At 42.6% G+C, this 23,552-nt stretch overlaps 1 protein-coding gene across 1 annotated transcript in view; it reads right to left on the bottom strand.

Annotated features, from left to right (window-relative positions):
- khdc4 (KH domain containing 4, pre-mRNA splicing factor) overlaps nucleotides 1-22,613 on the bottom strand; it is a 40,434-nt gene extending 17,821 nt beyond the window's left edge. The window contains exons 1-4 of the mRNA XM_084335827.1: nucleotides 22,465-22,613; nucleotides 21,564-21,747; nucleotides 9,633-9,758; nucleotides 9,434-9,513 (exon numbers count right to left, since the gene is read on the bottom strand). Of these exons, the coding sequence (XP_084191953.1) occupies nucleotides 9,434-9,513; nucleotides 9,633-9,758; nucleotides 21,564-21,747; nucleotides 22,465-22,496 (422 nt within the window). The 5' untranslated portion in view covers nucleotides 22,497-22,613. The remainder of the gene's footprint in view (nucleotides 1-9,433; nucleotides 9,514-9,632; nucleotides 9,759-21,563; nucleotides 21,748-22,464) is intronic.
- Nucleotides 22,614-23,552: the final 939 nt, after the last annotated feature.

Below are 23,552 nucleotides of genomic sequence, written 5' to 3'. Positions count from 1 at the left end.
ATGGCATGGTGGAATTAATACCATAAACATATTTCTTGATGTTTCCTCTTTTTAAGTAAGTAAAGAGGCCTATGTTCATATCGGTGAGCACAATTTGTAACACAAAAAGAGAGACGTGTAGCCTATTTATTTATTTAATATTTTATTTATTCATTTTTATTATTATTATTTTATTTGTTGCCATGCCTAAAATAATAGTCAAGCATAGGGCTAAAACATTTTCATAAACAATATAATTGTTTTGTTATATGGTTATAATAAAAGCTTTTCTATACATTTGTCTGATTGAAAACTTTATTAACAGATTGCAGAATGGGTACAATACAGTACAGCTCAGTGGACTGGAGGATGAAGACCAGAAAAAGACTTTCGGCTTTTTTACACAAGGGTCCTCCATTTTCAATTCATCAAAACATTTAGAGACATACAAATATACAGTAGTTTCATAAAATTATTAAATAAAAAACTATATATATAAAATAAATTTTTTAAATATTTTTTTTATCTTTTTGCGACAAATATCGGTATCGTATCGGCCGATTGCGTTAGTTGAACAATCGGTATCGGTGGCAAATTTTCATATCGGTGCATCCCTACTGGAGAGCCTACCCAGAAGGGTCTTGTGGTCAAATGAATCGAATGCCTTGGCTAAGTCTATAAAGCTGGCAACGCAGACCTGCCTGTTGTCCAGGTCAGTGATGATGTCGCCAAGGACCTAAGGGTGGCTGTGATGCATCCATCCATGGCCAGAACGGAACCCAGATTGAAGATCGGACAGAATATGATTTGTGTTGAGGAAATTATCCAGTTGCTTAACACATTGGTTGCCAATAACGAGATTTCTCGTTATTTAATCGTTATTTATTTTATTAGCGATATCCATTCATTTTTCATCCATCCAGCCTGACGTTATCATTGGGAATGGCTCTTGAGCTCGAAAAGGGCAAACACCGGCCCCTATCGTCTCCCGGATGGTATTGCACATCATTGGATTGGAGTCGATGGGACTTGCATCAGAAAAAAGAACTCCGGTCCACATTTTACTTCTGGGGCATGCAACCTGATACTAGTGCATTCATTGAGGGGACTGGAAGCAGCGTCGATTATCTGTTTCGGACTATAACGTTGGATCAATAAATGCGATCGATATTTGGAATGGCAATCAGGAATTGGATTCATCTTTTTGCAGAACATCTGATCTGAGGTAAGGACTTTATGTTACCAGTTTTGGGTTAATCAGAGTTTTTTTTTCACAGCGTTCAAATTTTTCAGCCCACTTTTGTATCGTGCATAAGAACACAAATACTCTCGATAATTTATAGTTTATTTGAAAACTATTCATAAATCAGCCGGAAAATGACAACGTGTTTTGTGTATTCCAGTAAATGGCTATTATCGCGGAATCTTTTTTTCTTTCTAGAAATCTCCAAAACTATACTTGTATTCAAAGCGGTATAAAACTGAAATGTACTGATGAAAAAACAATCCGTTTCGTACATGTTGACTGCAAGCAAATCATTGATAAGCGACGGGTGTATTAGACCCATAGCCATAATTTAAGATATAGTTTAATCGCTCGCAAATGTGCTTGTCCTCCCATTGATTAACGTGCTGGCATCCAAGCGATAATTCGTCATATCCGGCTGGCAACCAAAGTGTTAAGGACCAGCTTCTCAAGAACTTTAGCTAAGCACGGCAGGATGGAAATGGGCCGGTAGCAGTTGGGGTCAGAGCTAGAGCCGCCCTTGAAGAGGGGGAAGATAAGAGCTGATTTCCAGTCAGAGGGGAAGACAGAGAGTTGAATGGACAGATTGAATAATTTTGTGATAGGGTCAGCTAAAAGATGAGCGGCTGCTTTAAGAAACTTTGGATCCAGCCCATCAAAGCCAGCAGACTTGTTCGGATCGAGTCTGGAAAGTTCATCCTGAACCTCAGAAATTGAGAATGGATTGAAGGAGAAGCTATTGGTAATGGGAGGGGAGGACAGAGTGTGTGGTGGGACGCTATGCGGGTCAGCAGAAGAGAAGGCTAATGTGGAGCTTACAAAGTGTTGATTAAATAGAGAAATCATACAAGACTTGTCGGTAATGACAACCTTGTCAAAAATCATGGATGCAGGCAGGCTAGGAGGGGACAGTTAGTTTTCCATGGATTTGACAGTGGTCCAAAACTTCTTCGCATCAGTGCCACACATTGTAAGTTTCTCCTTGAAGTGAGACATTTTGGCCGTCCTAATGGCCTGGGTACATTTGTTCCTGCATTGCCTGAAGGCAAGCCAATCAGCTGGAGACTAAGGGTGCTTTCTCACTCACCATTCGGGGTCGATTCAGAGCCGGATCGCACCAGAAAAGGGTGCGTCAGTCCTAGTGAGAACACTCCCCCCCGTCCCCCGTCCCCCTGATTCGCTCCAAACCTGGACCGCTGAAATAGGTGGTTCCGGGTGTGCACCAGTGGGAGCGGGGGGCGTGGTGTGCGAGCTTGTACCAAAACACGGGAGAGGCTTCTGTATCAACTTGCTGACACACAACGTTGTTAGTATCGTTACGGTAATGTTTTCATGCTTGCTTGAATTTTGGGCAGATAAAAACATACAGCAACAACTGGACAATACCCACAAAAACGATATTTATGGGCAATTTGCGAGTTCAGACCTCAACCAAACAAGCATGTGGAGCCTCACGGCTCAGTGGATGAAAACATGAAGCCACGTTACAAGCACAAGACTTCCCTGGCTTGCATTAGGCCTGGCATTTTTTTTGCCATTGCTATGTCTACTATACATTGGTTTCTTGTTCGAATGCATTTATTTCTATTAGACCAGTGGTGCCCAACCAGTCGGCCGTGATCGACCGGTAGATCAATGACATGCAATATAATTGCCGCGAGCGTGGAAGAATGCGCCAATATGAGAATTAGAGACATAAGTCTTATTAATATAGATCCACACGGCTGGGAAACGGTGCTGAATACTGGGAAAAGCCATTTATAAGATAGTACCCCTTTAAAATTTAAAATGTTGTACTCTGTTTTTATAATTAGTTATTTCTGTTATTATTGTTGCTGTCATCTCCCTGTGAAGTTCTGTGTATTATTATTATGGTTATTGTATTGTCTTATTTTCATGTAAAATAATAATAAAAAAAATGTGATCAAAAAAATAATTGCCGCGAGCGATGGGCTAATGTTAGCTGCTAATTAGTTACCCTGGAAAACGCTCAAAGCGGACTCCACGACACCAGTTCCATTTGTGAGAAAAGGGGGGTGGGTTATATTAGGGCTGGGCAATAAAACGATAGCGATAACTATCGCGATAAATTATTTCCTCGAAATAAACATGAAACGTGGTCGCAAAGTTTCGACATATCGATTTTCCAAGCTTGGATATGAGCACACGCACTAACAACCAATCAGTGAAGGAGATGGCCGATAGCGGAAGGAGACCCGTGCTGCACCTCTGGGTAGAGAGGTAGCACTCAAGTAGTAAACAAGGCTGGCTAGGATAATTAGCTTGCACGGCGCTATTTTATAGTTTACGTGCCGAGTGGGTGTGTGGCGTGAATTCTGAGGGCACCGTTATAGTAGTGTGGGGTATACGGTGGACGTCGTTGCAATGTATTGGGGCGGAACAGAGTATTTTAGGGTTATATTGAGTGCATTGGAAACAAGGCTGGCTAGGATAATTAGCTTGCACAGCGCTATTTTATAGTTTACGTGCCGAGTGGGTGTGTGGCGTGAATTCTGAGGCCACGGTTATAGTAGTGTGGGGTATACGGTGGACGTTGTTGCAATGTATTGGGGCGAAACGGAGTATTTTAGGGTCATATTTAGTACATTGTCATGGGATACACGGCTTGCTCTGGCTAACTGCTAACGTGCGCGGACTGACGACGACATCAACTTGAGACATTCGCAGCAGCAAAACAAGTCTATTAATAGCCTGTCCATCGGCGCCGGGCATAAGAAGTTAATTAAACTTGACAGACATTATATCGACGATAATTATCGATATCGAGTTATATGAAAATTATTTTATCGCGTTAACGTTTTTGGCCATATCGCCCAGCCCTAGGTTATATTGACAAGGCTTGACAACAGAGGTTCAAATATAACTTCATATTTATTGGTTATTTGTTTCTATATATCAGCATCCAGTCTCCACCGCCGTGTTAAAACTCTTCTTATGTTGACGTTCGAGCGTGACATCATCGCCTACGGCAAGCTTACACGCTCAAAACGCAAACCGTAAACAAAACCCAGAGCACACCAAGACTGAGTGTGTACGCAAACTAGAGGGGGGAGAGGGAGGGGGGGAAGTTCGCACCCAAGGACGGAACGGACCCAAATGGTGAGTGAGAAAGCACCCTTAGAGGTACGAGCTTTTCGCCAGTGAGTGTTCTTTCAACGTACAAGCTCAGCCAAGTCATGAGAAAACCAGGGGCTAAGGCGATTCTTGGTCCGGTATCGTTTCAGAGGGGCGCGTGTTTATCAATGATAAGGCCAAAAGTGTTCTTAAAGTAAGACCAAGCATCCTCAATGGAGGTGAATAAGTTGAGTCTCTCCCAGTCTGCAGCAGCAGTGTCATTGAGAAAGGCCTGCATATCAAGCTTCTTCACACAGCACTTGGTCACGAGTACTGGGGGGCGTTTGACTGAGAGGCCAGAACAAACACAGGCAATGGCGCAATGAGCGGCCAGACCATCGCTGAAGACCCCAGAATGGTAGCTAGAAGGATTGTTGGTGAGAATAATGTCGATCAGTGTAGAGGATGAGGGAGGGAGTATCGATACTTTTAGAATAATAGCCTGATGCTGTATTTTCTATAATTTGAGTGGATGCGTGACCGGAGCACTGTGTGTGAGAGAGCGCGTAGTGGGCATATCAACAGTGTCGGCACTGTTTATAAACAATTTTCCCTGTTCAGTCATCTAATTTCATATATTCCATTACTTTTTACTTTAAAATCCTAGGTTTTTGTTGTAGTATCGTTTTAGGCTGGTATCGGTATCGGAGTAAACATTTTTGTATCGTGATGACAACACTACTTGACTGAATGCAAACTAAGGAGAAAAAAACCAAACCACTCTTTATGCTCATTCCAACCTCACATTAGCAGGAGGAAAATCTCCTCCCATTTCCCTAATATCCAAACATTGAGCAGCAGCATCAATGTTCTTGGGCTTTCCTGCTATCTTACTGGCACAGTTCATTACATTGCTATAAACATGACATATTCCAGCGCATTAATCGCATGTTTTGCTTGCGTTAATCATGTCACATTATTAAAAAAAATACATAGCAAAATGCACCTGTAAAGAGAAATGCATGAAATAATAGTTATGGAAAGTAATCATAAGTACTTGACCATAATGATAAGATCATGACCATTTGCAAAGCAATTACTGTTGTTGTTATTATTATTACTACTATATTATTATTATTATCCTCTGTCACTCTGTTAATCTACCTATGTCACTTGTGCCTTCTTTTTTTTGGTTACTTTATTCATCTTTAAGATTTCTTTATTTTAGCATTACATTTTTTTTTAATTATAGTTTAAGTCTATATTTTGTGATTCTGTGTGAAGGGGTACTAGCAAAGTAAGAATTTCATTGTACAGTGTAACTGTCTGTTTAACTGTGCATATGACAAATAAACATCTTGAATAATGTTGACTGGCGATCCATTTTGTGAATACATTTGTTCAAGCATAATTAGCAAGCGTAGCGTCGCTCGACCCGTGTACCAGCACGTCGGCACGTCTTGCACTTACACTCACCTTTAACATTCACTTTAAACTAGGGCTGTCAGTTTATCACGTTAATTAGATTAATTAATTACACAGCAAATTATCGCGTTATGAAAATTAACTCAAAATTTTTTTTTTTTTTTTTTTTAATCTCATTCATTCCATAAGAAAATAGAATACACATTTACAGACTTTTTTTTATATGGTCCGTTTGCATGTTCTTGGTATCTGATTCTAGGGCCATCTATGTATTCCCAGTGTCAGAAATACCGTGTCTGTTACTAGGCTTGAGTAAATTGTAATGAACCAAATGAGAATATCAATAAAAAAAATGTATCTTTGACTGAATAACACCATGCTCAAATTGACTAGACCTGAAAAATCTAAGCAAATTAATCAATGGAAGATGATTTGTAGATACAGTACTATGAGGGCAGACGTTCCACTCTACTGGTTAAAATTACTTACTCGTGAGTAGTACGTTCGTTGATAATGAAAAATTATGTACACAGCCACTCCAGTGTAAAACAAAGATATCCAAATGGATGGTCCAAAGATGCACACTGACCTGGCTGAGAGAATTGCTGAATATAGAGCTGCCGCGGTATTGATGTTTTCCTTACCGCACAACTTTGCAAAATATTTCCTGCGCCGCGGTTATTACCGCACGCACACAAAAAATTTAAAAAAAAAGTTTGAATGCATTTTTTTTAGTAGTAGTCTACTCTTTATAGCATATAGCAGGCCTGTACAGTGCGAGATATATCTCGCACGTGCTACAGCAACAGCGGTCTGTGCGATGAATGGATTTACTTCACTAGCACTGGTGCGATAGGGATTCGGTTCATATAGATACTCTTATTTTGAAAATCCTGTAGCGGGTCTCATTTCTGCCCACGCGCAGCTCCAGCTATAATAACTAGGCTCGACAGCTAGCAACATTCAGGTGCATATGATACTCTTATTTTGAAAAAACTCCGTGACAACTCGACGAGTCATATCCGCCCTATCCGTGCTTGCAAGCAGAGCAGCGTGTTGGTGCGCACTGCTGCTGCGTAACACAGCAGTGCGCCTACACGTCCCGAAATAAGTCTGTGGTGTTTTTTTTTTCTCGCAACGGGTCAAATGCATCTACATGCTTTGCACCGTCGCCATTCCTTTATGCGCACATCGCCCGAAATTAACGTTTATGTACCATTACAATCACTACAACGTTAGCAAGCTAACAAGCTAATCCTGATCACAGGCAGAGCCAGCAGACACAGTGTGGAAAGGGAAATGGGGGGGCACTCTCTCCCCTTCCCTGTGTGTGTGTGTGTGTGCGTGCGTGCGTTTGGAAAGACGATGAAGTCACTAGTCAGGACTCAGGACAGGAGTATATTATAGTAAACTGAGGATGGACAGATAATGTTGATATTCAAATATAAAAAATTTCGAGAGGAGTGGAAGTTTGAAGACAGACTAGACTACAATATGATGCAGGGGTGGTGAGTTGAAACAGTGTGTGTGAATGAATGAATGTAAACTTTATTTAACAGATTGCAGAATGGGTACAGTACAGTACGGCTCAATACACACAATTGTTAAGGGGATGCAGACCAGAGAAAGACGTTTGTCTTGTTTACATCAGGGTCCCCCATTGTGTGTGTGTGTCCCAACCGACCCCACTTCTATGTTTCAATAAATTATTTGCATTTAAAACTATTAACGCTGACTCATTCCTTCAGTCCACTCAAAATTATGCTAATATTCCTTATGTTGTTTATGATATTAATTGAAAATAGCATATGAGAGTATTACTATTATAGTAATAATAACACATGGCGATATACTAAATGACAGCCAAACATGGCACTGCAACTAAATAACACAAATACAATAGGCACATTTGTGACTGTTACAAATATAACATGTTTTATACTTGTGCTACAAGATTTTGGCCTGTGCTACAAAACTATCAACCTCTGTAGCACCAGTGCTATGTGCAAAAAAAGTTAACGTACAGCCCTGCATATAGCCTGCCTCTAGTCTAAATGTCTATCTTTAGAGGATGACTTTGCAGCATGAATATTGTTTGGGATTCGGCAAGCACGCATTCGTTATTGAAAGTGAAACACGGATTCGAAGTTTCCCCTCTGGTCGTGCGCCGTTCACTCGGTGTCGCGGTCAGGGGTGGTTACCCCCCCGACCCTTTCTTATTATTATTACTATAAAGTAATGGCATTAACATTATATAGTTATACGTTCAATAACATCAGCGTATTTACCGGACCATAGCAAGCCAAGCAATACTCAATTCATATCTCAGTTCCTTTGCTCAGAGCGTGCTGAGTTGTCCCATTCTGCGGTCTGTTAATAAAGTTTTCAATCAGACAAGTGTATAGAACGAAGGGCTTTTATTATAACATTCGTTGCAGACAGTAAAATCATTATGTCTCGTTTAGTACTCCTGAGGAGCGATGGTAGTCCACTCCGGCGGGGAGCTAAAGCTAACGTTACGTTATTAGCCGTATTGTGATGCGCTCTGATCAACGCGTCGCTCTTCTGACCAATCAGTGGTCTGCAATGTTTCACGTGACTTTTCTGGTACCCAATAGGGTCGCTTGGAACCTCGATAGAGGAGTAGGGTATATCTGCAGAGCCGCAAGCCCAACGAGAGGAGGGTACGTTATTATTATTATTATAAAAAACAGCGGTGATGCGGTATTCAGCCTACTCTGCGGTGGCCGTGATGTAACAGCGATACCGCGGTAATGCGGTAATCGCGGCAGCTCTAGCTGAATATACTGTATAGATACACAAATGTTCTAGAAGGTTCGGTCATGACATCACCACAAATGTTCTAGAATATTCAATGTTCTAGAATGTTCGGCGCTGACATCACCACAAATGTTCTAGAATGTTCGATGTTCTAGAATGTGCGGCTATGACATCATCACAAATGTTCTAGAATGTTCGGCGCTGACATTACCACAAATGTTCTAGAATGTTCGATGTTCTAGAATGTGCGGCTATGACATCATCACAAATGTTCTAGACTGTTCGACCATGACATCATACTGTGACATCACAAATGTTCTAGAATGTTCTATTATGACAATTATATAATACAATAACCTAAATATAGCTTTGGCTCCTACAAGTACTGAATTCTGCCATCCGGACACATGCAATTTGAAATATGATTATAGAATATAGAATATCAGGCATAAAATGGTTATGCGATTAAAATGTGATTAATTAGATTAATTAATTACAAATCGTGTAATTAATTAGATTAATTTTTTTAATCGCCTGACAGCACTACTTTAAACACTACACCATATTTGTATCCATTTATTACTCAAAGATTTGCACTACATCCCCGCCTCATTTCTGCACTTGAAAAGGTTTGCATTTTGTACCTCATTTATACTTTAGTTTGTATATTGTATATTTTGTATAGTGTTTGGCCTTTATTCTTTTAACTTTTTTTACTGTATGAAGCACAATCTCAGGGGGCTCGTACAGAACCAAGCATTTCACTGTAATGTACACGTACCTTATATGTGACAAATAAAACTAAAAACTTGAAACGTCATGTCTGATCACAGACAGCAGATGGCTCTTCCATCGGCCGTCTCTGTGATCAGACATGACGTTTAAAGTTTGAAAGAAGCAGTGCCGTTTGAAAGAGGCAGGACTCACCCTGGCAGGGCTTTGCCCTTCTCGTCTGCAGCCATGTACCGTCCCCTCGTGGACACCGCGGCACCGCTCACTTTACTGATCTGCGGACAGAGCAGTGAGACTATATGACGGAACCCCACAAGGACGGCAGGGAGAAAACACTCCACAAGGCCACAACACGTTAGTGGAAAATCAACAAACGCAGATTCTTCACACTGACCTCGTCCTGCGTCTGTCCGCGGGTCAGGAGGTTCCGGCAGGTGAGAGGAACGTCGTTGATCTCCACCTCGGCAACCACCAGATCATCCTTGGCCTTTGACGACTGAGGCTTTCCAACATACACAGCCTGGACAAGAATAGTGTAAAGAAGAAATTACATTATCTGAGGCTTTCCAACACCCACAGCCTGAACAAGAATAGTGTAAAGAAGAAGAAAACAGTCTTCCGACACTATACACATTTAAAGGACCCTACATGGTGATAAACCTGGGTTAAATCAATCTCCTGGGGGGAGCTCCAGTAGCTCACCGCGTACCTCGAGCGCTATTTCGGCGCCGGGGACAACCGTGCTCGTCACGGATCTGGGGTAGCAAGTTCGATTCCCGGACAAAGCCGTAACTTTCTGTCTTCCCCCCATCTCTACCCCCATTCAACCTGTTTCTGTCGGTCAGAAAAAAGCGATAAACGCAAGAAGAGCCAGCGGAATGGCCAAAGTTATATAAAAAATAAAAATAAATCAATCTCCTGGTTGTGTGTTACGACCCCGAGTCATACTGGGAGGTGCGCTCTTACCCCTTTTAGACCGGCCAGGCTCCGCGCTGGAGTCGGTTCCCGAACGTAATCTCGCACTGGCCGGCGCGTTCACACCGGGATTAATTGGTTCAGAACGTGACAAATCGGTGCTCAGCTGGCACCGGAAAATAGTTGGTTTTTCCTTGCAAACCGTGACGTCAACAGTGGGCGTGTCGTATCCTAGGCTGTCAAGATGAGTGAACGGGGGAAAGTAGCGAGTCGGCGTTCCACTCAACAGGAAGCGATTTGCGACTGCTCTCGAAACAAGATTAGATTTAAATGTATTGTTATGAAGATACATACATCCAGGGACCGAAACTAAAGCCCGCCGCCCGCCAGGGGCGGTCTGTTTTTACCTTTGGCGCATGACACTTAGAGGGCTGTCCGCCGTGTGGCGTGTAGTTCATAACGATACTCTTGTGCGAGTACAGATTATAGCCGTTCGTCTTTTTTTTCTCCGCCGCGAGATCGTTAAAAAACTACAAGTCCCACATCGCACTCAAGTCAACGGTCCAATCACAGTAGAGTGACGTGACTGGTTTCATGAGAAAAAAAAGGAAATGACCAATCGGAAGCTATCATTTGGCTTGTTTACTTCCGTCTGCTCTAGTCTATATCGGACCTCCATGAGCTAACGTTACTGTTTAAACAATGACCCAGTCAACTATTCACTTTTAGTTTAATACATGACGAGGCATTGTCTAACGGTATCTAGCTGGCTAGCTACTGATATCAACAAATGCTCCAGCAATAGTCTACTCGAGTGCATAATACCTCCGTTCCCTCGTTAGCTAGCTTAGCTAGCTCTCGTTAGATCCATCTGTCCCAGTAAACTAAATTGTCTTAACGTTATCTACCGGGCTAGCAGTAGCTACAGATAGCTCCTGATATCAATGTCTTATAACATTGATTGAATGCGTATTCTAGCTGAGGCCGAGGGCATGTTGAATGTGATTTGACAAAAGAACCGTAACGTTAAATAGGGTCCAGCTGCATCGCCGGAGAATCCTTGCATGCTGAATGTAGGGTCTAGCTGAATATAGGGTCTAGCTGCAGGGCCGGAGAATCCTTGCTGGAGCTGGAGGCTACTCAAGTATACACACAGACAGTGGAGCTGTTTGCAGATAGCAAGCATTTTGACTTATTGCGTGGTGGCGATGTCTCGCAGATAATACAACTACAAGTATGATTATATAATATATATTTTATTTAAAAAAAAATTATATAAAATATATATATATATTTTTTTTAATCAAAAAAAATTTGGCAGGTAAGAAATATGCTTGGCGGGTAGACTCTTCCCATCTACCCGCCACTGGCCGGTGAGTCAAAAAGTTAATTTCGCTCCCTGCATACAGCACAAGTACAATACACCATCCAACCAGAGTGGATAAAGAAATGCTCCAGAAATGCGTGGAGAAAGGCTTAGCGAGCCTCAACTCGCGAGCGCACACACTTTGAAATGAATCATTCCAGCAAAGTAGGCTTCTATTATTCGAATTACTGTTTTAATGGGTATCACAGTAGTAAGTCCTACTGTAGAACATGACATATTAGCATGACATCTGATTTATTAATGCAAATACTAAAAATTAGGGACAAACGCACAAGTGTAAATGATGGATTAGTCACTCAGTTTTAACATCAGACTGAATAGCTCAACTCGTTAGTCCGCTGGCTGTGGATCCTGGTCACAGGTTCAACTTCAAATCACTGTTGGTTCAACAAACAAAAATTACGTTTAATTAATTTATCCACTCTGGTTGGATGGTGTATTGTACTTGTGCTGTATAATGACAATACATTTTAATCGAATCTCATTACGTAATTTGGGCAAGTGTGTGTGTGACTGACTTTTTTTTTTCTGCGAGAGGGAGAGGGAGAGGAAAGCATTTAGCACTGCGCTTGCAAGTCTCATCTCAGCCGCGGCGGCCTCTAACGCGAGGGCAAAACATCACGATATCCACGATACGTTTAAAAAGTGTATCGTTAATGAACTGTACCCGATATTTATATAATATCGTCATATCGCCCAGCCCTAGCGCTCGCGCGTTGAGGCTCGCTCTCCACGCATTATTTTATCCTCCGCCTGAGTAATGCCCCCATTGATGACGGAGACGGTGGAATGTTGGTTCTGCTTAAATGGGTGTAAACGCGGGGTGGTTCGCCAGAGAGCACCAAGGTTCAGAGGGTTCAGAACGGAGCTGGAGCTTGAACCGGAGCCCGGGCGGTTTAAAAGCGGTATCTGTGAGCGTGTGTGTGTCTCTCTCTACTTCTTTCGTCTGTGAGCGTGTGTGTGTGTGTCTCTCTCTCCTTCTTTCGTCTGTGTGTGTGTGTGCAGAGAGATGATGGTCAGCTGGTGGATGCTGATTGGCTCCTACTTAAACAACTTGCCTGGAAGCTACAGCCCACACACACAGATAACAGCAGCGGAACAGACCCGTCTCTTGTCGCCCTCCAAACCAGCAGTAGTCTCAGTACATTTGTCTACTTGTCAGTGTGTAGTGTCCATGTTAGGTCTTTTATATATTTATGCAAGTACCTTTCTTTTGGCTGTTAACCCATTCTCTGCCACGCTTATATGCATCGCTGTTTGATCTCTGCCAGTACTGTAAGTCTATGGAGATGTTCACCTTCTTTGCAGGGCTATAACTTTTTAAATTGTATTGCTAAATTGACATTACTATGGCCCATTCAACATCGATTACCTATCGTTCAGGATGTAGGAACGTTTTACTTTTTCATTTCACACATTCATACGAAAATACCGTCTAGTCTAGAGTATAAATATGTTTTTATCGTTTTCTGCAGTATTTCCCAGAACGTGAGATATAGGCACAAATGCATATATTAGATCATCAAATGCAGTTTGATACCGATCGACGCTATATTAAAAAATTCAACTGTACATGGTCCTAAGGGTTATGACTGATCATGCGCGGGTGAACGGAGGGGGGGGGGGGGGGGGGGGGGTGTGTTTATAATTCTGTGATAGTCGTTAGATGCTTCATGTATATATGTATATATGGGTGATATATTGATCAGAGCAGTTTGTATCGGAAATGATAAACAAAAACGCTGAAACTCACGTCAGTCTCCTCGTACCGTTGGGCGATGAGTGGAGCAAACTAGGGATGCTCGATATTGGCTTTTTTACAGATACCGATATTCCGATATTGTCCAACTCTTAATTTCCGATACCGATATCAACCGATATCAACCGATACCGATATATGCAGGGTTTCCCCGTCCAAAAAAATGAATAATTTCAGGTAACTAATAATTTCACTGGATATAATATATATAACAAATATTGTTATTGTTTTTTTTTGTTTTTAAACCGATACCGATATTTTCCGATATCACATTTTACTGCCGATATCGGCCGATAATATCGGTCGGCCGATAATATCGGACATCCCTAGAGCAAACAGATCCCAGTTATGTGGTGGGGATCTAGGGGATCCATTTCCGGTTTGCATATTACTAATACACGCCCAAATCATGTAGATTATTGAGTTATGGCAAAGATCCATATCCACGGTGTGTGTATTGAGTCCTGTGACAATAAACGAGTGGCCGGACGGAATTAGGGGACGGACCGAGCTGCAACGGGCATTTCCGGTTTGGCAACTCGCCGATCAGCCACCAGGTGGCAGTATTGAAGCGTTGCAGAGTTGTGCCGAGTCCCGCAGCATCTGACAAGGCTCCGTGAGTGAAATATGAATACCATGGCGAAAATATGAAATTATGATCAGAATCACGGCGTACGCCGTTATTGGCAGAATTCGCATGAACTTGAAACCCGTCGTACGCCGTTATTGGCGGGAAAAGGGTTAATAAAAAGGCATTGCATCATCATTATCTGTGCCCGATCTGGGGAGCGGGGAGGGAAGGGTCCTTTTATGTCATGTCCAGGTTCCCCCTAGGCTGGGGCATAACATATTGGTTAGCCATATTGGCTAACAAAGACGTAGCCTCTTATTAAAGAAATCGATGCACGCATAGAACCAGAAAGGCCTTACGGAAGGTGGTGAGTGAACAAGGAGTAAAAAAAAATGTAAACAAGAAGTGCACACACACAGAACATATTTTAAGGAGCTGTGTCTTTGTTAGCATGATCAGGAGATAACTTTTGGGTAGGTCGCTTACCGTCTTCTCCAGAGAGGAGAAGAAGAAGAAGATGATAGACACCAATTTCCTCTCCATGCTTTCAGTAGAAAGCTATCCGGCTGCAAGCTAGCCTAGCTTAGCACAAATGAAGGAAGCGAATATGGACCACTAGCCTAGCTTTAAAACTCCAGGAGAGGTGTTTTTTTTAGAGTTGTTCCGATACCGATACCAGTATCGGAAATGCCGCCGATACTGCCTAAAATGCTGGTATCGGTATCGGCGAGTACCCTCTAATGCTGCGCTCCGATACCACGTAATTTATCAACAACACTGCGGTCTGTTGAGTGAGCATTATAAAACAAACGTGTGTTTAACCGACGTGAATTAAAGTGTCAATGCTGTTTGTCATTTTAACAGCAGATACTTTCTTAAATGCCATCCTCCCGACAGAGCAGTGTTGACAGGGAGCTCAGATGGGTTCGCTTGGTGGTGTTATTAGCATTGAACAGCTAACCGAAAGCTAGCGTTAAAGGTTTAGCCATAACGTTACCTTGGCTAAAGTTGGGGCTATTCATAATCCAGCAATAATGGCTGCAGACCTGCAAGCAAAGTACAGCAAGTTGGCAAAGGAGTATTCCAACGTAAATCACATTTTCACCAGTAACGTTAGTCTTTCCATCTGCCGGTAGCTCATGCTAGCTAACCTAGCTCACGTTAGCGTCGTCACTGAACCACCTCGCGTAGGGGTGGACGGTATAAACGGTATACGGTATAAACGGTATTAATTTGCTCTATGGTATGGATTTTGACTATACCGTTTAACCGGTAGAGCAGCTCTAAAATAGCAATGACGTCATGTAACCACAGCGCGAGTATTTCAATCGCATTTGCCCCTAAAAATAGATAGAATTAGTCATAGATAATAGATATGTGCAAACTGGAAAAAGTTATTTAGGAGGCTTCGCGCAGTGGGCGTGTCAACACGCAATTGTCATTTCATAATAAACACATATCACTGCGGCGCACAGCAAGTTTCAATTTCAGTTCCTGGCATTTTTAACCAGTGGAGAAAGGTAAGATATTTCCCTATCGTTTTTCTTATATGAATTATTCTACGTTAATAAAACATACCTGGTGATCAACTACAGTTTGCTGTAAACATTACGACATGTGTGTAGTGTTATGATAACGACGGCAGCAGCGGGAGCCGGGAGGAAGGCGTGCAGCAGTGGATTTGCGAATAGCATGCAGCTGCAGAGCCGCAGAGCCAGTGGCTCTTTCAGGTCTGGTCACAGGCCCGTCAAACAGCGCCCCCCCACCCTTGCGCCGTTCTGACCCCCATCGTCTCTAAGCATTTTGTGTGTCAATTTGTTGACACATGTGTCAATTTGTTGACACATGTGTCAATTTGTTGACACATGTGTCAATTTGTTGACACGTGTCAATTTGTTGACACAATTGTCAATTCTTAAAGCTGAGGATGAGTGGCACCTTTGTCTCAATTCTTATTCAATTCAATTCGCTCTGCGGCTCTGCAGCTACATATGCTTCTAGCAAAATCCAGCCCCGCTGTTTGCAATGGGAGCAGGAGTCTCGACTCTGGACTTATTTTATTTGGAATATAATGACTTTATACGCAAAAGTAGCCTAGTTTTAAGTTAAAATATTATAAATCTACATGCCTTGAGGATGTCATTCTTTATATAGCCTGCCTATCAGGCAAAAAAAATTATTCTAACAGAAACACTGATACCGTGATATATACCGTTACCGTCTATGCTTCAAATTATACCGTGATATAAATTTTAGACCATACCGTCCACCCCTAACCTCGCGTACACAATTAATGACATGTTGCGGACAGCCATATTGGTGACAATGTTAGCTTTTAGTGCCAAATGATAAGAGTCTGAGGCGGAGTCTCAAAAGAGAATGTTGAATATTTATTGTGCAAAAATCACAACAGAGCCTCTACTACTAACTGAACCGGAGCCTTCTGGTAGCAAGTGCAGCAACTAATAATGTCCGTGTGGATCATTGGAGTAGGGTATATCTGCAGTGCTGCAGCCCCACTCATTGATTAATGATACTAATACAAATCAATACAATCACCTGTTGTTGAATAAATACCATTACTTTCTAGTTATTACTAAAAAACAGTATACCGTATATAAAACAGTAGCTGTATATAAAAATAAAAAAATAAAATTATAATTTATATAATTTAATTTTACATTTTTTTTTAATGTATGCACTGGTATCGGATCAGTATCGGTATCGGCCGATACCCAAAGCTTAGGTATCGGAATCGGATCGGAAAGGAAGAAATGGTATCGGAACATCTCTAGTTTTTTGCCAACAGCTATGCTATCTTGCAGCCGGATAGCTTTCTACTGAACGAGAGGAAATAGGTGTAATTGTGAAATTGGGATCTTCTTGTCTGAACGACCACATCAAACAAGAGGTGGACGCGGGCAAATACTGCGGCATGGTGATGCTGGACCTCCAAAAGGCTTTCGACACCGTCAATCACTCCATTCTGATTGACAAACTAAAAGCGATTGGTTTTGATTAGGGATGCACCGATATGAAAATTTGCCACCGATACCAATTGTTCAACTAACACAATCGGCCGATACCGATACCGATAATTTCTTTTTAAATATAAATTTTTTTTGTAATATTTTTTTTTTGTAATATATATATATTTTTTTTATTAAACTACTGTATATTTGTCTTACAAATTGTGCTCACCGATATGAACATAGGCCTCTTTACTTACTTAAAAAAAAGGAAACATCAAGAAATAGCACTATCTCTCTCCCAGTATGTTCTGCAGGGCTGCAGCTAGATACTAGTTCTCCCAGCATGGTCTACCTGCTGGGCTGCAGCGAGATACTATTGTCTCAACCAATGACATTTTGATTGACAAGTCGATTCTGCCAATTACGTCACACACCGCTTGCACCCGCCTCTGCTGTTACCACCAATCGGCAAGCGTGTTGCATTTTTTACTCCTGCTTTTGTCCGCCATTGATTTTGAGTTGACGAGGTTTTCTAGAACAACAACACGGCGCGGCTGACGTTTAGCTTTTAGCTCCGCAGGATGACTTAAATGAGGCATAATGATTTTACTGCAACTAATGTTATAATAAAACAAAGCCTTTCTATACATGTGTCTGATTGAAAATGTTATTAACAGATTGCAGAATGGGTAAAACTCAGGGCTCTGTGAGCAACGGAAGGAACTGAGCTAGTATGAACGCTTGCTACGTTCGGGTAAATAATATGCTGATGTTATGAACGTGTAACACTAACTATATAACGTTAATGCCACAAAACGAATGCCTTGTTAATCATAAGTAGTAACTTTGATGCAGTAGCTTGTGTGTGTGTGTGGGCCGGGGGCGGCGTTGTGCAGGTAGGTCGCGAGTGAACTTTTTTTTGTCTTGACGCTACACAAATTGATGGATATTTATCGGCTATTGCCATCGGCACATTCGAGCTTATCGGCCGATAGGCCGATTGCAGTCAACAAGGCACTTATCGGCCGATACCGATACCCGACCGATACATCGGTGCACCCCTAGTTGATAGTTAATCAGTGAGCTGGATGCAATCGGTAAGGTGGAGGTAAACGGTACACTACCCCCCCCTAAGGGTCCTAAGGGTTATGACTGATCATGCGCGGGTGAACGGGGGGGGGGGGGGGTCGTTTATAATTCTGTGATAGTCGTTAGATGCTTCATGTATATATGTATATATGGGTGATATATTGATCAGAGCAGTTTGTATCGAAAATGATAAACAAAAACGCTGAAACTCACGTCAGTCTCCTCGTACCGTTGGGCGATGAGTGGAGCAAACAGATCCCAGTTATGTGGTGGGGATCTAGGCGATCCATTTCCGGTTTGTATATTACTAATACACGCCCAAATCATGTCGATTATTGAGTTATGGCAATGATCCATATCCACGGTGTGTGTATTGAGTCCTGTGACGATAAACGAGTGGCCGGACAGAATTAGGGGACGGACCGAGCTGCAACGGGCATTTCCGGTTTGGCAACTCGCCGATCAGCCACCAGGTGGCAGTATTGAAGCGTTGCAGAGTTGTGCTGAGTCCCGCAGCATCTGACAAGGCTCCGTGAGTGAAATATGAATACCATGGCGAAAATATGAAATTATGATCAGAATCACGGCGTACGCCGTTATTGGCAGAATTCGCATGAACTTGAAACCCGTCGTACGCCGTTATTGGCGGGAAAAGGGTTAATAAAAAGGCATTGCATCATCATTATCTGTGCCCGATCTGGGGAGCGGGGAGGGAAGGGTCCTTTTATGTCATGTCCAGGTTCCCCCTAGGCTGGGGCATAACATATTGGTTAGCCATATTGGCTAACAAAGACGTAGCCTCTTATTAAAGAAATCGATGCACGCATAGAACCAGAAAGGCCTTACGGAAGGTGGTGAGTGAACAAGGAGTAAAAAAAAATGTAAACAAGAAGTGCACACACACAGAACATATTTTAAGGAGCTGTGTCTTTGTTAGCATGATCAGGAGATAACTTTTGGGTAGGTCGCTTACCGTCTTCTCCAGAGAGGAGAAGAAGAAGAAGATGATAGACACTAGGCCTGCCGCGATAAGCAATAAATCGATTAATTGCCGCGATAATTAAAATGAATGCAATGATTTTGACGGGCGCGATTAATTGCTATTTGCGCGTTTGTTTTAATGAGGCGGAACCAGTGCCCCTTGTCAGTCTCTCTCCGTGTGGGGGGCCGCTGGCGTTACTACAGAGCACAGCACGGGAGCTCCGTGGGGCAGTAGCAACGCCACATATAGCTTAACTACATTTCTCAATAGTGTTGCTCCTTTTAACCAAGTAGCGTTATTTGTAGTGTAACGTTAGAATAACACAGAATAACGTTAATACAATTACATGCATCATTGTTTACAATGAACGGGTGGGGCTAGTCAAAGGACTGGAGACGGGGACAAGTTAAACATGAATTAATTTATTATAACGGGTCGTTTTCGAGTCGTGCTGCAGTGCCTACGCACCACAGCTATTCTATTATATACTGCTTTGACGCTTCCTCCTCATCGTTGATTGCCTGTAGTAGCTGCATCTAACGTTAGTAGCTAACGTTAAAACTAAAAAACACAACCGGACGAGACAAGTTGTCGGCTAGGATAATCACAACAATACTTCCGGTCCGGTCGGTGGGCTTCAAAATAAAAGTCTTAAAAACCGGAAAAGACGGAGCGGTGGGCTTCAAAATAAAGGTTTTGGGAAATAAATTTCTCAAAAAAATTCTCTAACCGGTCGCAATAATATCGCTTATCGCGATATTTTCGGGGGCAATTAATCGCCCAGCAAAATGTGTTATCGTGGCAGGCCTAATAGACACCAATTTCCTCTCCATGCTTTCAGTAGAAAGCTATCCGGCTGCAAGCTAGCCTAGCTTAGCACAAATGAAGGAAGCGAATATGGACCACTAGCCTAGCTTTAAAACTCCAGGAGAGGTGTTTTTTGCCAACAGCTATGCTATCTTGCAGCCGGATAGCTTTCTACTGAACGAGAGGAAATAGGTGTAATTGTGAAATTGGGATCTTCTTGTCTGAACGACCACATCAAACAAGAGGTGGACGCGGGCAAATACTGCGGCATGGTGATGCTGGACCTCCAAAAGGCTTTCGACACCGTCAATCACTCCATTCTGATTGACAAACTAAAAGCGATTGGTTTTGATAGTTCATCAGTGAGCTGGATGCAATCGGTAAGGTGGAGGTAAACGGTACACTACCCCCCCCCCCCCCCCCCTCACAGTGAGCTGTGGTGTTCCACAAGGAAGCATACTAGGACCGCTACTGTTCCTAATTTATGCAAATGACATGTCATCAGCTTGTGACTGCAACTTGTTCCTGTTCGCGGACGACTCAGCCCTGCTGGTCTCCGACAGGGACAAGTTACAGGTTGAAAAAGCCCTCAGCTCAGAACTCGGCAGAATCTGCACCTGGCTCGCTGATCATTACACACCTGGGTAAAACAGAGTCCATTCTCTTTGGATCAAATAACAAACTCAGCAAGGCCAACGGCTTCTCTGTTACAGTGGGTGACAATATTGTCACAAGGAAAGATGATATTACATACCTGGGTTCCATGCTAGAGGCAAATCTTTCCTGTGACAAAATGGCAACCAATGTAATCAAAAAAGTCAACCAACAAACAAGATTCTTGTACCGGATCTCCTCTCTGGTAAACAAGAATACCCTGGAGACTACAGGAGCACTCATTCAAGGGTACTACGACTATGCTTGCACCTCATGGTACCATAGCACCTCAAAGGCACTAAAAACAAGATTACAAACATCACAAAACAAACTGGTCAGACTACTGCTTGACCTTACTCCTAAAACCCACCTCACCTCTGCCCATTTTGACAACCTAGGATGGCTTAGAGTAGACGACAGAGTACAGCAACTTGCAATGGGCCTGGTCTACAAGATACACTACACCACTAAGGTACATTTACATTTAGTCATTTAGTTTAGCTGACGCTTTTATCCAAAGCGACTTACAAGTTATGTATGACAAGTCATCAGGAAGAGCACAACATCAGCTGAGTAACAATGTTCATCAAGTACCCATCAGGTACCCATGTACATGTCGAAATACTTCCCAAAGGTCAGTGAATACCACAACCACAACACCAGAGGGAGCTCCACAAATCATGTCCAACCCAGATTCGGCTCAAACAAGGGACTAAACACGTTTCGCAATTATGCCACAACAATGTGGAACGCCCTACCCACAGCCGTAAAATAATGTGATTCCCTACCCACCTTCAAAACCGCTCTAAAAAAAGCACTGGTAGATGTCTCTTCCCCCCCCAATGTACAGTTTCCTCCCCCTCAAATGTATATATTTTGTATGTATGTCTGTAAATAAACAGTACTGTATATTTGTATATCTTATATCTTGTATGTCATAAATGTCTGGATGTAACAGTACTGTATCTGTATGTCGTGTATGTCATAAATGTTATGAATTGAAAATAGGGGACCCTGATCATGTAAACAAGACGAAAGTCTTTCTCTGGTCTGCATCCCCTTAACAATTGTGTGTATTGAGCCGTACTGTAGTACCCATTCTGCAATCTGTTAATAAAATGTTTAATCAATAACTCTGGAGAAGACGGTAAGTGCATTTCCCATAATGTTGGCAGAGAATGTTCATTACCTTATCAGGAGGCCCAGGATTGCCTATCTGTGAGGGCTTGAGTTTGCCCTTAGCCACCAGCATGGCATTAATCTTGGCAGCCACAGCGGCTGCTGCATCCAGGGCACCAGTGGGTGCAGCCTCAGCCTCCCCCATCCCACCCAAACAAGAGCCTGTCTCGGGCTGGTCCCATTTGCTGCGGCGGCTAGAATTTTGACAGGACACATAGAATAGATAGATAGAAATAGTTTATCGATTTAGAATGTAATCATACATATACATTTGATCACAGGATGAACAGGTATACATTATCACCATTTACCAATAGGATTCGAATAAACACAATAAAGCCATAGGCTTGTTTCCATTGTGGTCCTTCATCATTGCATTGGTGTCAGTGGATTTATGTACTGGTGTGTGGACGTGGGTAAAGGAAGGCATGTTATCCAATGCTCTAGTCTAGACTAGCAGTCCAAGGAACATTCGGGGGAACAGAATCAACAGAACTGAGATTTGATGTTGTGAAGATGTTAAATGTGGAGCCGTTGCACAGAGAATTACATAGCTCGCCCATAATGTTAACGTTTTGTTATTGTTGACGTTTTTGGGGATGTAGGCTAGTAGTAGTCTAGACCGACTCTGTGCCAATTGCAGACAACAAACAAGAAGTATAATGTTGCTGTATGTTGAGAGCGATATAGCGTTACGTACGTGAACCTTTTGAGAGAGAGAGATATACGTTTGTATGATTTAGAAAGAGACAAATTGTAGAAAATGATCTTTAATAACTGACAACTAGCTGGAGGCGGCGCGCTGCTACAGCACAAAACACACCGCCATGATTGTGAGCTAATGTTAGACCAGCCAGCTAAGGATAGCTGCTGCTGACTGCTGCTGAATTCACTATGTTGTCCAGACTCACCCGCCGTTTTGTGTTCCTCCACCAAATGACATCAATGTCCAATCCTATGGCCCCTTTTTCTGAATGCAAAAGAAACGACACATACACGTCCACTAGACTTCAGAAGGTGGCTTCTTCATCCACTCGTCTGTGTTATGTCAGTTAGCCCCCCAGTGTTAGCCACACTAAAGCTAGGTCGCTATTTCCGTTTCCGGCGGCGAGTGAGACCACTGCACTTCCGCGTTACATGGAGCTCGTGTGTTCTATATATATCTATGCTCGTGAGCGTGAGGGGGGAGGAGGGAAGGGAAGGGGGGGGGGGTTATGATAACAAAAATAACAATTAATTCATGTTGATTAGAGCCTTGACGTAAGTGGTTGTAGCTAGCCGTAGCTACTACAACCACTTACGTGAAGGCTCTAATCAACACTCATTAATTTGATCTCCCCGCGCTCCCTTTCCCCCCCACCCATGTTATGTACATGTCAAAATACTTCCCAAAGGTCAGTGAATACCACGATCACAACACCAGAGGAAGCTCCACAAATCATGTTAACCCCAGATTCGGCTCAAACAAGGGACTAAACACGTTTCGCAATTATGCCACATGATCATCAATGTGGAACGCCCTACCCAAAGCTGTAAAGGAATGTGATTCCCTACCCACATTCAAAACCGCTCTTAAAGAGCACCTACGGGAGGCTGCAATTCGAAACTGGCCACCGTAAATGTCCAAACCCCCCACCCCCTCCTAATAGACAGTCTCCTCCCCACCGCATGTATATATTCTCTCCCCACAGTATGTATATTTCTCTCCCACCCACCCACCCCCTCCTAATGTACAGTCTCCTCCCCACGCATATATATTCTCTCCCGAGTCCCCACCGTATATGTATATTTCTCTCCCAAGTCCCACCCACCCATCCAATCCAAATGTACACTCTGTCAGGATCTATGGGTAACAGTACTGTATATTTGCATATCGTATATGTCACAAATGTAACAGTACTAAATACCGGCTGTATGTCATGTATGTCCCTATGCCATAAATGTCATATGTTGTGTATGTCATAAATGTCACTATGAATTGAAAATGGGGGACCCTGAT

Source organism: Notolepis coatsorum (genome assembly GCF_963971535.1).
Source record: "Notolepis coatsorum genome assembly, chromosome: 19".
NCBI classification, from domain to species: Eukaryota; Metazoa; Chordata; class Actinopteri; order Aulopiformes; family Paralepididae; genus Notolepis; species Notolepis coatsorum.
Note: the sequence above shows the minus strand (reverse complement) of the source record. Positions and strands in the feature narration are given on the sequence as shown.